General features: G+C 46.3%; 1 protein-coding gene across 1 annotated transcript in view; it reads left to right on the forward strand.

Moving 5' to 3' along the window:
* Positions 1 to 14,402, forward strand: part of PALLD (palladin, cytoskeletal associated protein) — a 319,952-nt gene that overhangs the window by 285,345 nt on the left and 20,205 nt on the right. Inside the window, exons 10-11 of the mRNA XM_004682387.1 lie at positions 9,931 to 10,066; positions 13,590 to 13,688. Of these exons, the coding sequence (XP_004682444.1) occupies positions 9,931 to 10,066; positions 13,590 to 13,688 (235 nt within the window). The remainder of the gene's footprint in view (positions 1 to 9,930; positions 10,067 to 13,589; positions 13,689 to 14,402) is intronic.

Genomic DNA, 14,402 nt, shown 5'->3' on the forward strand with positions numbered 1-14,402 from the left:
CCTTCCTCAGCGCCCTGCTGCCCTCGCAGTCCCCGACGCCCGTCGTGGCCGTCAACGCCCTCGGCCTGCCCAAGGGCGTCACCCCCGCGTGAGTGACAGCCGCCCCGGAGGTGGCCACCCCGTGCCCACAGACCTTAGCCAGCCCCATAAACCTGCCCCCGAGAGGCCCCCTGTGGCAGCTTACCTACTTCCCCCAACGGTTTCCAAGTCTTATGTCAGCCTCTGGCGCTGGTCTTGCCTGTCCAGACACACTTCTGCATTCATGGGGTTCTCCAGAGACACCCGGAGTCTGTGCAGTGCTCTCCGTTGCTGGACTAACGGTGCTTGCGCCCATTTACAGAGCAGTGTGCAGAGCCATTCGCCTTTTTTCTAAAGATTTATTTATATATACAGAACCGGGGTACAGGCCAGAGGTGGGGGGAGGTGAGAGGCTTCACCAAGGACAGTGGGGAGCAGAACAGGCCTACTGAGAAAGTACCCTGCTGAGGGAAGCAGCGGGAGGGTCAGGAGAGGTCTGCCGCCATGCCAGTCAGCTCCCTGCCAGGGCATGGGACTCTGCGGCAGTGGCTACCATAGCTTCACAGTGCTGTGCTTTCCCGGGTTGTACCAGCCGGGGCCACCATTCACCTTGTTACTCATTTGACACATTTCCAAGATGTGCCATCACCCCACTTGCTGAGGATTCCTGTAAATAAATTTGCCCACGGTCACATTAATCAAATTGATAGTTAAATCCTTGTCTAACTCTAAATTCATATTCTCGGCACCACATTCTGTATCTTAATGTTGCAGCTCAATATAGAGGGTGTGGCTATTAGTGTACACTTCCTACTTTTTATATGCCTAAATTACCTACCAAGAAGCCTTACATCTACTGGCTGCCTAGGAGAGAAACATGTAAATGTCTTTATGATGCTGATATGGATAAGTGTGGCTCCCTCCCTGCCAGTGGCCTCCAGGGGCTTTCCATGACTCCTCTGCACATTACCTAATACCCACCTCTCCTTGTCACAGTGATTATGTGGCAGCCCTGTAAAATCCTTAAAATAGAAAGCAAAATATCTGGGGGCAAATGACACACACAGATGTACAGTAAGGTCTTCAAGACCTTACAGAGCATGCAGGCATTGGCATGTGTTGTTGTAGAGCTGAGGCATGGTGACCTGAGATACGCAACAGGGGTCTTCGTAACCACCTTCTGCTTAGTTCCCGGTGTGCACCTTAGTCCCTGGTAGGAATTTTGCTTCATGCGAGACCATGTGCCACCATGAGGCAGGGGGACCTGGGGCGTGGGTGTTCTCCTGACTACTCACCCTTTACTCCTCGGTCTGCAGCCCCACAGCTTACCTGTTGGTATGTAGCCACATCCTATCCGACCATGGACAGCTGCCAGTGCAAACCCACCCAGAACATTGTAGACACTGAAAGTGTATATATGCCCCCGACTTCCTGCAAATGGGGGTCAGTCTTTGGATGTGAATCCACTGAGGCACCACTGAGGTGCAGTAAACCTGCTTCTGGTTAGCCTGGTGTCTAAGTTTCGCTTCTGCCACATAACAGAGTGAGGAAACGCAGCACTTGTGCATTCTACTGGAGTTCCAAATGAGTAAGTGCTACAGGGTCAAGCCAGTTCCCATATCTCAGTTCATCTTACTGAAAACCTACTTCAGAGTTTACCAGTATTCCAATATGGGTCAAAGAGAAATGAAGGAAACGTCACTGAAGAATGAGACCTTATAGTCTAGTGGCTTTCATTCGTTTGTAAGTTTTCCTGACTGGATGTAATGTCCCCCGAGAGATGAGCCTGCTGTTTGTCCTTGACCTGCTGTGCCAAGGTGCTTCCATTAGGGCTGTCTTGTTTCTAAATGTTGACTACGTGGGTTGTGTTTGAAGTCTCGCTGTTTCTCAAATTCTCAGTGGAAAAGCTCAAGTGAGTATGTGAATAAGAAAGTCAAAGAGAGGAGGGGGCGCTGCAGGGCAACTCTGTGGTAATGCTTGGAGCCGGCCAGTTACCTGCGGGCTATTTGTCTTCTTTACTTTTGTCGGAGTACAGCGCTGGCAAAAGAGGAAATTCAGCCAGGGGGCTACCCAGAAAGGCACAGCAAAGGCCTGCAGGTTTAAGTTCTGCCTTTTCCCAGAAAGAGATGACACTAGTTCTTCCTGAGAGAGGACCTCCGATGTTAACATACCAACATGGAAAGGAGCCTCTCCCGGCCTGCAGGGAGCCCTCCCAAGAAGTGAACTTCTAGCCAACAAGGGCATAATTTGGGGCCTTTGTCCCCCGAGTGGGCACACCTTTCATCTTCATCACAAGTAGTGGCTTAGTCCCACCGGTGACTGGAATTCTTGGGAGAGGTAAGCTGTTAGGAACTTACCCAATAGACACACTTGTTCTGTCACAAATACCCAGTTTATGGAGTCAGGATGGTTTCTGTTGTCATAAAAACCCAGTAGAAGCACCTGCCATCTCTTAAAAATTAATGGGGAAATCATGCTGATTCCGTGGCCGTGGAGAACCAAGGGCTGTCAGGAGCCCAAACGCCAGCACCAGCGGGCTGCAGGTTTCTGCCCTGCCTGCCGAGGAGTGAGCCTGTGACTGAATCACACAGACTTGCAGAATGAATTCGTTTGGTTTGATCCATGTGAGTTTTGAAACATTTTCCCCTCTGGCATATTTCTGGATCCCTCCTTTGTATTCCAATTAAAAACCAAAATGTAGCTATTTATCCATCACAATAATCCAAATAATTTGCCAAAGACTGGATGTCTTTCAGGGCTGCCATGACTAATTGGTGTCCTTGAACTTGTAGGAACTGCCAAACTATTGTCAAATGAATCTTTTAAAGTTACTTTCACTTATGCTTCACTGGGAACATGAGATTCTGACAGCAAATTCAGTTTTTCTTCTGTTGTTTCTCTGGTTGAGTGGGTTTGCCATGTATGTCCCGGGCCAGCAAACAGATGTTACGCATGACTCAGTCAAGCTGAACTACATTTTTTCCCCCCTGCCTTGTTTTACCAAAATCTTAAATATGAATTTCAAATTCTTTAGTTTTCTTAGCCACTTGCATGCTGGCTATTTCATTCTGTTTGGCTGTTGTGACTCCTTTCACCTGGAGAATAGGTTGGTTGTGTACTATTTCTAAGCAAGCAGTCTTGGAGATAAGGCTGTTCCTCCTGTTGGGGTAGCAGAGGTCACGGCAGGGAACGCTAGCCGCGTATGCCAGAGGTGGGCCCCAGTGAAGGAGGCAAAAGCCGGGGCTTCTCGCCGACACCAGCCCTCGTGTTAGGTTGTTGGTTGACTGTGGTCTGGGAACTTCTGCATTTCCGATTCCTCTAGAGCCTTTCTTTTCTCGGGCGGCTACATTCTTCTCCAAGATTACTGGGGTCACTAACAGAAAATATCACCCTTCTCAAAGCTCACAGATAGTTGTTAACGACTGAATATTTCTGAAGGAGAACAGACCTCAGAAAAAAACCTGGTTGCACTCGTGTAAACTAACTGCATTCTACACCCGTCACAACAGCAGAGCTAGTTTTACAGCTTCTGTTGCTATGAAGGAGCGCGAGTCCTCTGCACAGTGAATCGGCCCAAAGGGGCTTGGGGCTGCCACCTGGGGGTGGTGCAACACTTCTGACCAAGCACATCTGCTCTAGCCTGAAGAACCAGCCACACTTCATTTTCCTGGAACTCTTCTCAGGGGGTGTGTCACAGTCACAGTGTGACAGTGTCTTGCGTGCTCCATTGTCTCTTTCATAGATATAGGGCCTCGCTTTAAATGCCACCCACCTATGCTTGTCAGAATAAGGTTTGGCACCAAGAGCTTTTACTCTTCTTTGTTAATGAGCTTCTAGCCTATGGTCAGCTGCTCCATACATGTCTTTACAGACGCGTCATCGCCCCTCTCCCCCTCCACGGTATGTAAGGAGCGGGTCGGCCGGACCTAGTCATCACTCTGATGTCAAGATGAGTGCAAGGTTCCGGGGCATGAAGGGTTCCCCACAGTTAGAGAACAGGGTCTTAACCTGGGCCTCTGTCCAGGTTGATCTCTAATAAATCTGATATCTGTTAGTTCTAGAAAGTTGCTGCAGACCAAATAAAACCCTCAAATCATAGAAAAAAGTTTGTATCAAACTTGTATTTTAGTTTTCAAGCCAAGACAGGTTAGACTGTAACCAGTAGGGAAGACCTAAAGACAGAGACTTTGTACACTCTAGCTGCTGGCTTCTCGCTTCGGGCAGCACACAGGCAGAACTTGTCCCTCTGCACTGCAGAGGCCCAGAGGCTCCCGGGTCTTCCCAGGGTCCGGACATCGCGCTCTCTAGGCTCTGGCATAGAGGCGTCCACAGAGTTGTGCCCAGACCTGGGTGAGAGCATCTTAGTAGGTCGCTGGGGCCTCTGGACTGGGCGATTCTGCCCAGGAGCAGCCGGGATGGCTCTGTGCCCAGGGGTGCCGTCAATGCATGTGTACAGTGCACACACATGAGAGTTTACTCTCAAGAGAACCCAGAAAGTAATGTGAAGAGAATTAGTTTCTACCTGTTTTGAATCCGAGCTGAAGGCGTACCTATTTGGCTTCATCATAAAATTCAGCTGAAAACTTGAAATTGATACACAAGAGCCCAGTTACTACCTTGGGTGCCTTCACGGCTATGACGGCCAACGAGTGCCGACGTGTTAGGGACTTAGCGCGCCCTGGACTTCGGGAGTTCAGTGATCACTTGGTTTCTGCTGAACACGCGAAGAGGAGACTGAAAGGATGTTTCTGGTAAGAAGGAACAAACCTCTGGTAGTAGACAGGCACATGACTTCAGTCTCAGTACTGTGCCCTGAAGTCAGACAGACCTGACCTACTATGGTGGATCAGGGCGAGGATGCTTTCAAGGCTATTCAGTGGCTAAGAGTGATAAAAAGAGAAAGAAAACCCCTGAGATTTGGTGGTGGTTGAGTCTGAAAGGCTTTACGTACCAGATGCTTGTGTGTATGTCTGAGATGTTTTTATCCCGGCCGCGTGATGTTACTTTAAAACAGTGACACTGTTGAAGCTGGAGTGGGCAGGGCAGTGATATGTGTGCCCGGAGCATGTGAGGCTGCTGAGAGCTGTTCACTAGAGCGGGTGCCTCTGGCCACTTTCTGTGAAGATTTCTGACTCAGTTTACTTTGAATATGCATTTTATTTTCTAATGATATGAACCGTAAGGAAAGATGACCTGTCACCTTCCAGATACTCTCTTTATTACCTGATGAGTAGGTGCCATTTGGGTGAGCAAACCACTGCCATTCTGCATCAAGCTCAAACAGAATTTTTTTTTCCAGAAAACACATTGCCAAAACTTTGTCTCAACAAGTTACAAGCTTTTCTTTCCTGGTGCTTTCCTTTCCCAGATACTCCAGTTGGGTGTCTAACCCTAACCTGACAGAGTCATCCTGAACTCCACACAGTTTGAAACTTTTATTTCTTCAGGCGTTTTCTGGATTATGCTAGTCCGAGTGAGATAATCTGAGACAAAGAAAAGTTCCTGTATTAGAAGAAGCGCAAGGGCCAGTGCCCTGGGCTCGCTCCTGGGGCTCACGCACTGACCCCACCAGCCGCACCTTCCTGTCCCTGGCCTCGGGGGCTTCAGCCCCAGCCCTGTGGCTGATCACACCCCTGCGCACTCTGGTCCTCTCCCCACACCGCACCATCCCTGCCAGAGGGTGTAATTTTTGTAAACAGCGGTTTCATTTTCTATCCACACTGTCCCCAGCACCTAGCCAGAGTTGGGCTCAGTAGGGTGAGTGTGCACATCCTTAGAAACTGCGCTCTGGGCCTCGGGGCATCTTTTATAACTCCTCCACCTCTCATTCTTTGCCCTCGCCTTCTCGCCTGCTTTGCCGCCACCGGACCGTGCCCCTCTGGGAGCCTCCTTACTGCCAGGCACTGATCCATGCAGTTATTTCCCCAGTAGCCCTGTGAGGTGCGTTACACTAATCCTCATGCTTTACACTTTACCAGGGAGGAAAATGGAGTTGACAGTAGACATCCAGGCCACACAGCTTTTAGAGTGGTTTAAAAAAAAGTTCCCACCATCATCATTCATCCTGGGCCCTTCCTCTTCCTGGACTGGCTGCCTTTCATGGCCCGTCAGCACCTGACGCCTCTCTTGGGGCATCTCCTGCAGTCCTGTCCAGCACTCTTCGAGCAGCCGTTCCTTTCTTACCCCCATTGCACCTAGAATTATAATCACCTACTTTGTTCCTTAACTTTCCTCCCCAAAAGTTTATTAAGAAGTAACCTCCTGTGACCCAGGCCTCTTTGCCTCACATTGGGCCTCGTTAGATGTTTGATAAATATTTGTGAAACGACGAATAGGCAGATCTTTCCATTGGTTTTTCTTTCAGTGTTAGGTGTTCAGAACTAAGAAAATATGAGTACCTTAAATTCTGTAAGTAGAGGAAAATAAAGGCCTGAAAACAGGGAAAACAGGAATGGCAGAAACACCCTTCTGCTACTTCTGCTACTGGTGATCTTGAGGTGTTTAGAGAATTGGCTTGTGAGAAGAAATTCAGAGTAAGGTTTTTATTGTAATTGTAAAAGGGCAAGAGTTACTTTAATTGTACTCTCAGACAATAAAATACCTGGGTAGCAGGAACTCGCACCAAGATGAACCGCGGTCTGTGAAATGCCCCAGTTATTTTTCTGAGGCCCCCTGAAGAGGTCCAGGATACTGGGCAGTGCGTTTTAAGCAGCAGGACTTACTCCGTGGTGACTGGGATTGTGCTTTGTCTGTACAGTTCTCTGCTTCTCTCATTGAGCTGATCTGTTCTGCCTTGAGAGCTGCCCTTTGCCCCTTCCCTTCTGAGTACAGAGAACATCACTCTGGGGAGTCTGCCTGCAGAACAGCCAGGCCCTCTTGGCCAGAGGCTGCTCATCAGCACCTTGTGTGCAGCTGGTGTATGAGTCAGGTGTAAATAATGGGACCTGACCTAACAGAGAACTAGTCTTCCAGTTTACCTTTCAGGTGATTGCAAAAGCTAATTCCCCTAGTTTCTCGGACGTAAGACTAGTTAAAAGCAACATAGAACTTTGTTTTCAAAGTTGTGTAACTTGTACTTGTTCTAAGCCTGACTCTTGACATGTATTTGATGTCAAGTGGCCTGGGCACAGATTTTCAAGCCTGATGAGTTAAAGGGAGAGAGAGGCCGACGTGGACCGGCGTGGACAGTGCATGCAATCACTCATTCCTTGAGTTGCTGGGGTCTGTGGTCTGACAAGCACCCTGGTTATCGGGAGTCTGAGTGAGGGCGAGACAATGAAAGAGAACATGCTGTTATAAAGTATGATGCACGCTATGAAGAAACAAACACCACAAGAGAATGAATGGGGTTGAGTTAGTCAGGGTTGTCCTTCTGGAAATAGTAAGGAAAGCTTAAGGGTGATGACATTACCCCAAGGGAAAAAGTAAGGCAGAGAGCCTCCAGGCCCAGGAAGCTGACAAGCTCCGCATAGTTTTGTTAAAGATCTGGATGTCAAAGTACTAAGGTTCTAAATCAAACTCCTAAGGCTCTTGTCAAGGTGTTGGGTTCATTGCCCAGCTCCCTGAAAACACAAGTTCCACTGGATGCAACTGAAAACATGATTGACCACTGCTTTGACATTACAGACACAAGTTGTCACAGTATTTTATTCTCTTCTTAGTGTCAGTGTCTAATATCATAGAGAGTATTTGAACCTCAAGGGCGAACAACCAGAAAGGAGGCAGAGCCACCAGCACCAGTGAGGTTTTCCAGCAGTGGTGGAAGACTCGGGGACCAGTAGGAGATTTCCTGAGTTACACCCGGCTCCGTGGTCAGTGAACATAATTAGGACCCAGGGTCTCTTCCCCAGCTTCGTCCCTGGCCTGTGTGGGTTCTCCCCTCGTAGTCCTGCAGTAGATGCAGCGGTTTTTGCATAAAAATTTTAACATGGTGGTAGTCAGTGAAAGATATTTCCCTGGTGTTTTTTTTTTTCCTTTTTAATTGAGGGGACTTTCAGCTGGTACTCCCCTTCTCCCACCTCCATGTCCCCAGCCCTACTGGACAGAGCCAGCACAAGCCTCTAGCTGAACCCCAGCCCCAGGGTGGACTCAGTGAAAATTGACTTAGATCAGTCGGGTTTGCAGGCACATTGAGGGGTGAGCACCCAACAAAACCAGGTAGGAGGGAGGCTACTGAGAGGCCGGAACACAGGCCTCGGAAGTCCGCTGCGTCGACAAGGACCCAGCATGGAGATGTCAGGGATGCCCATTTGCACCACACTCTTCGTGCTGGCTCGTCCCGGCGCTGCCATGTAAATGGCTTGGTGAACCCTAGTGCTTACTACATTCTTGGCCTTCCTGGCGCTTCATGTCAGATCAGTGATGTCAGGCATGTCATGTCTTAACATACTTGCAAAAAATCTTCTAAAACTTTGAAATGGACTTCCTGGTGGCACAGGGGGTTAAAGTGCAGCACTGCAAGCAAGTCGCAGCCACTTGTGTCAGTTCGATTCCAGCCCCAGAGGTGACCCACAGGGCGCGGCAGACATCTCCTTACCCGCCCGCTGCTCCCCTCAGCAGTGCACTTCATCAGTCGGCCTGTTCTGCTCCCCACTCTGTCTCTGGTGATGCCTCTCGCCGCCCCTGACCTGTACCCCAGTTCTGTAGGCATAAATAAATCTTTAAAAAAAAAAAAACACCTTATGGGGCTTTCCCAGTTCCATCCATTGTGTCCCCTTTGAGAATAGCAACTACCCTACATTTCTTAGTTACTCTCTTCTCTTTATTAATTTTTATCTGTTTCCCTCCATTAGTCTGGTAAAGTTTCATTTGTAACAGACTCATCTGGAGAGGATGTCAAATCACAGGCTGCTGGACCCTAACCTAGACTTCCTGGTTCAGCAGGCCTGGAGTGACAGGGGGGAGAATCCATGTTTATGACAACTTCTCAGGTGATGATACTGCTAGTTCGGGGACACCCTTTGGGGGCCAGGGAGCTGGCGCAGCTGTGCAGCGCTTGCTCTTGAGAAATGGAAGGCACAGCATGTGTATTCTGTGACTGGCTTTTTTTTTTTTTTTTTTTCAGTTGGCATTACATGTTAGAAATTTAACTTTGGTGACTGGGGTTACTGTAGGGTCATTCATTCTTGCCATTTTAGCATGTTCCATTTCTCACTGATCTCTGTAAAGGAAAAGGAATTGACTAGGAAGCAAATCACTTAAGGTCTCCACCCAAAGTGACACCTGATTCCCTTGGCTTCTGCTGCCCTGGAAAGGAAAGTTCCTAAGATGTTTGTCTTAGGAGGCCTCGGCCATTCGAGAGGCTGAGGAGCCTGGGGCAATGCCAGGCATAGAGGGCCTGCACGCCGTCCGTGGCACTCTAGTATAAAACAGTCCGTAAATTACTTAACACTGACCAGTTATGTAACACTGGCTCCCCATCAGATGAGGCAGGATGGGCACCGAAGGCTGAGTAACGCTTAAAATGGGCTAGACACTGTTGAATAAATTCATTGCAAAGGATCAGAAGGACTGAACACTAGCATGAAAGAAAGTCCTGTGCTGTATGTACATACCTTTCTGCAAGAAACGCTAAGAAACTTGCCCAGAGTCATGAAGCTAGTAGAAGGCAGAGTCCTAGGTCAGATACCAAATCCCACCATGTTTTACTTCACATTGTCACCCACCACGGACAGAAACAAAGGCCTTCACCACACCCAGCATTATCTAGCCACTGAGGCACACTGAGGAAAACTTCTGAAATCTGGTTCCAACTGGATTACCTGAACACTGAAACCAGCTTTCACTGGTTCTCCCCATAGGTGTCGTAGCAGACACAGTAGAGCGCTGACCCGTGAACTCTCCCTCGGACTGGACTATTTGATTTGGTTTTATGTCTGACAGCTGACTTCCACATTGTGTTTTGTACTGTAGGGGGTTTCCAAAGAAGACCAACAGAACTGCTAGAATAGCCTCTGATGAGGAGATTCAAGGCTCAAAAGATGCTGTCATTCAAGACCTGGAAAGGAAGCTTCGCTTCAAGGAGGATCTCCTGAACAACGGCCAGCCGGTACTGGGGCAGACTGGGGCTGAGTGCGAAACACTGGCCGCCCACATCACGCTCTTGCCTCCTGCCACTGGGGCCTGGGTCCTTAAGCTTTGTCCACCAAACTCATTTCATTAGCCCTGAATCTCCATGTTCCTCTTAATAGTATGGCTTCAATCTAGAAAAAAGGAAGAAAGTGAAATGGTTTCTACTCTGTTCACTGTTTCCTTCTTGTCACAAAACTGCCTTTGGAGTAAGGAGGCTGGTTAGACACAGGAGGGAGAAAAGGCTGATCTTCAGGTTGGGAGCAGAACAAGGAGTAATTGTGTGTTGTAAAGAAAAGGACCATCGGGATCTCTCCCCACTGGATGGGAGTTGGGGGAAGAAAAGTGGGCTCTAGGATGATTTGTACCGACTGGGTTCTGTGGCAGGTACTGCTTCTACCTTAACGTTTCTTTACAAAGGAAGCTAGCTGTTAAGGAAGTTTGGTCCTGTTCTGTCAGACACTTACTAGATGTTGACTGAGTAATTCCAAAGACTAATAGCTGTTCCATAGTCTTGTTCTCGTTTGTCAGGGAAAGACTCCAAACAAAAATTACTTTTTAAATTTGCAGCATTATACAGTAAATATTTGTGCACATTACATATATGTGTGTGTGTGTGTATGTATGTATATATATATATACTCTTATCATACTCAGAGTATTTTAAGGAAATGGGAAAAGTAAATCCAGCAAATACGATTTCCCAGGGAAAGGAAAGGAGCTTTTCTGGCCCTATATGAATTACCATTAGAAAAATTTGCTAGACTCGTAAAAGGAAAAGCCCTCTTTTTGTAAATTGTTGTTCTCGCCTTTTTCAGAGTAGAAATTTCTCAGCTAATTATGTTTTCTAGGAATTTTAGTTACCAAGTATTGCTACATAAAAATGCAGGAACAGACCATGTTTGACTGGAAAGGCAGGGACCAGTGCAGCAGTCCTGGTGCTGGTGGGCATTTCTAGGGCATTCTAACCTGAGTGTCAGAAGATCCCAGTTCTCATCTTCTGTGAAAACTAAGAGTAAGTTTTCATACAGGGAAAATATTTTCTCCCTAAAATAAGTGATTGCATATGTAATACATATTCTGGAAGTTTTATCTGGCCTTCTCAGCCAAAGCCTTTGAAATATTAAAAAAAATATTTATGGGAACTTTTTCAAGCCAGGTAAAGGCATCACTCCAGGGTTTTGTTTGTTTTCTTTTTGGTTAGTTGTTTAAATATTCCTATGAACTAAGATACTCTTGTTGGTTTAAAAAAAAAAAAAACTGCTGGGCTATCCACTCAGGACCCCTCTCCACTCAGAGAGCTTTCCTGTCTTTCTTTCTTTCTTTTTTTTTTAAAGATTTATTTATGCTTACAGAACTGGGGTACAGGCCAGAAGTGTGGTGGGTGAGAGGATTCACCAGAGGCAGAGTGGGGAACAGAACAGGCAGATCTACTGAAATACACTGCTGAGGGGAGCAGCGCACAGGCAGGAGAGGTCTGCCGCGCCATATGGGTTAGCTCCCTGGCTGGGGATTGAACTTGTGCTGCAGTGGCCTCTGAGAGCTTCATAGTGCCGTGCTTTAACCCACTGCGTCACCAGGGAGAGCCCGCTTTCCTGTCTTTCTTATCAGTCAATAAACCTCTTGCTTTGCAGCCAAAAAAAAAAAAAAAAAACCCTGTAAGTTATTGTACTACATTATGTGTACTTACACATTTTATAAATATGCACAATGTTATTTTTATCTGTTTAGCAGCCAGTGACATGCACAATAAATTCCATGGATTCCCCACATCTGAAAGCTTAGAAAAGGTTTTCTTTTTAGAAAAAGGGACCCTTGACTTTTTCCTAGTTCAGGTATTTTTCTATTGCTTAATGTTGGTGTCTGAGACAGGGCTGGCATAGCCACCTAGCAGAGTGGGTTAGAAACAAAACTGTGACTCAAATTTTACTCCTGGAGACAGCAGGTGCCTTCTGGTGAAGGACAGATGTCAAATCGGTAGTTGTTTGTAAGGAACAAAGGAAATTACTCTAGACCTCCCTTTGATGTTAACACAGTTCTCTAAGGGCCCTCCCTGGTGGCACAGCGGGTTAAAGCACAGCACAAAGAAGCTTAAGCCACTTCCGCATGAGTTCGATCCCGCCTGCCCCGGAGATCCACAAGGCAGACCTCTCCTGACCCGCCCGCTGCTCCCCTCAGCAGTGTACTTCATCGATCTGCCTGTTCTGCTCCCCACTCTGTCTCTGGTGAATCCTCTCACCCTCCGCATCTCTGGCCTGTACCCCAGTACTGTACGAATAAATAAATAAATCTTAAAAAAAAAAAAAACACAGTTCTCTAAAAATATCAGGAAAGCTTGTAAGAGCAGAGGTACTTAAAAGTTTCTTTGAAAACTGAATTCACTGATTTCTCAACATTGAAAATCAGACAATAACACAATAGACAGACACTCCATGCCCCAAAAATCTACCTGTACCCCTTCCTGGCCTCTGCCCTTTCTTGATTAACTGAGTTAATTTGAACTTTGGGACTCTCTGGCATTGGGCACTCAGCTTGTTTCACTTCTACATTTCAGCTGAGATAGAGCCAAAAATGACTGGAAATGATCATTTTACCAACATACGTTCCTGATAGTAGTTTCCAGTGGAGTTTGCATGTATATTCAGAAGTTTGGGAATTTAAGTGATTTGTACTTTTCCTAGATTCTGCCTTACTTATTCTCGATTTTGAATCAAACACTTGATTGTAAAATACCTCTTGAAAGTTCCCCCAGACCTACAAGGCATTTAAGAACCAAAACTAAGAGCCCAAGTCAGCCCAACAGATAGAACAAAGAAAGATACTGGCTTTTTAAATTATCATTATTAAAATGGCATAGCAAAACATGGCCAAGCAGTCTGCCCCTGAGCACAATCGTGAACTGTGGACTCCACACCTTTCGGAGTCCCTGTGCTAATTCAGCTGCGCGCATTCCTTGTGGCACTGCGTTTGCCTGCAGTCACCCACGTCACAGAGCAGCCTGGGAAGTGCTCTGTCTCCTACAGTGGAGAGGCTGCCCCTGCCAGCCTGTCTGAGGTTCCCTGTCAAGAGCTTCAGAGCTGAGCAGCCTGTCCAGAAGCCTGTGGATGACTATGAAATAACATCCCCTTCACAAGTATTTATTTTGTTATTTGAGTCTTTTTCTCTGTAGTTTTTGCTAAGAATGAGACTGTGACAAGTATTTCTGTGTGGCTTCTTTGATGCTTGTTTAGTTTATGCTACATCAGTGGGGTGGCTGCTGAGATTAATTACCCCATCTCCCAACTCTGGATTAGGTCACTGGGACCCAATGGGGAGATGAAAGACAGACAGCTGAAGCAAGGAAAAACATCCTTTTGTGTACAGGCATTTGAAGGTGGAGAGAGGATAGCTAACAGAAACCATTAACGCTAATTGTGTTGGGATTTTTAAAAAAATTTTTTCATGAGGCAACTCATAGTTGTGACTTTTCAAATTTTGTGTTTTCTGTGATTTATTTTGAATAGAGATTAACGTATGAAGAAAGAATGGCTCGCCGATTACTAGGTGCTGACAGTGCAACTGTTTTTAATATTCAGGAGCCAGAAGAGGAAGTAGCTCATCAGGTACTGTGCTTCTCTGGTTCTCTGGGAAAAATTGCGATTATTGGTTTCTTCTTTCTATACTCACTGTGGATGCTATTCTTGGGATCATTTCTGTGGCAAGTAGAGGGCAGTCAAAGAAAAGAAGCGCTAACAGCATCAATAAACCCCATAGGTGATATTTATTGAGCACAAAACTGAGCTGAATATTGTGTTGAATGACTGATAGAACTGTTTCCGTCGGTGATACCTATTTATCTTCCCTATTGATCATTTTTTTCTACTTTCAAGTATCTTGCTGTTTTTTTCTATCCTGTGCTTCACTGCAAAGTAGTTTTGTACAAACACAGTTTTATTAAAATTGCTACAAATAGTGACTATTTCCCATTAAATTTTTAATGTCTAGTCAAAATAAAATATCCATGCATAGAGAAACTATTTTCCTTCACATAGTTGTAAGTCAGCTGTCAGCAGAAAACTTTAAAATGCTGTTCTTGTTCCCCTGCTACTACCAAAAAATAGTCACTTTATGGATTTGATGTATAGTGTTTCATAATCTTCACTGCTTCTATTTGGAGAATTCAGATGTAACCTCAGGATAAAAGAAACCTTTCTAAAGAAATTTGAAGGATCAAGTAAATTCTTTTGCAGTGTATATTAATCAAGGGATCTGCCTTCAAAATCTGAAAGTTTTTCTGCTAAATAGTGCTACCACAAAAATTGCACTTTCAGAGCACT

The sequence above is a fragment of the Condylura cristata genome, unplaced genomic scaffold, assembly GCF_000260355.1.
Source record: "Condylura cristata isolate star-nosed mole 26May11 unplaced genomic scaffold, ConCri1.0 scaffold00014, whole genome shotgun sequence".
Classification (NCBI taxonomy): domain Eukaryota; kingdom Metazoa; phylum Chordata; class Mammalia; order Eulipotyphla; family Talpidae; genus Condylura; species Condylura cristata.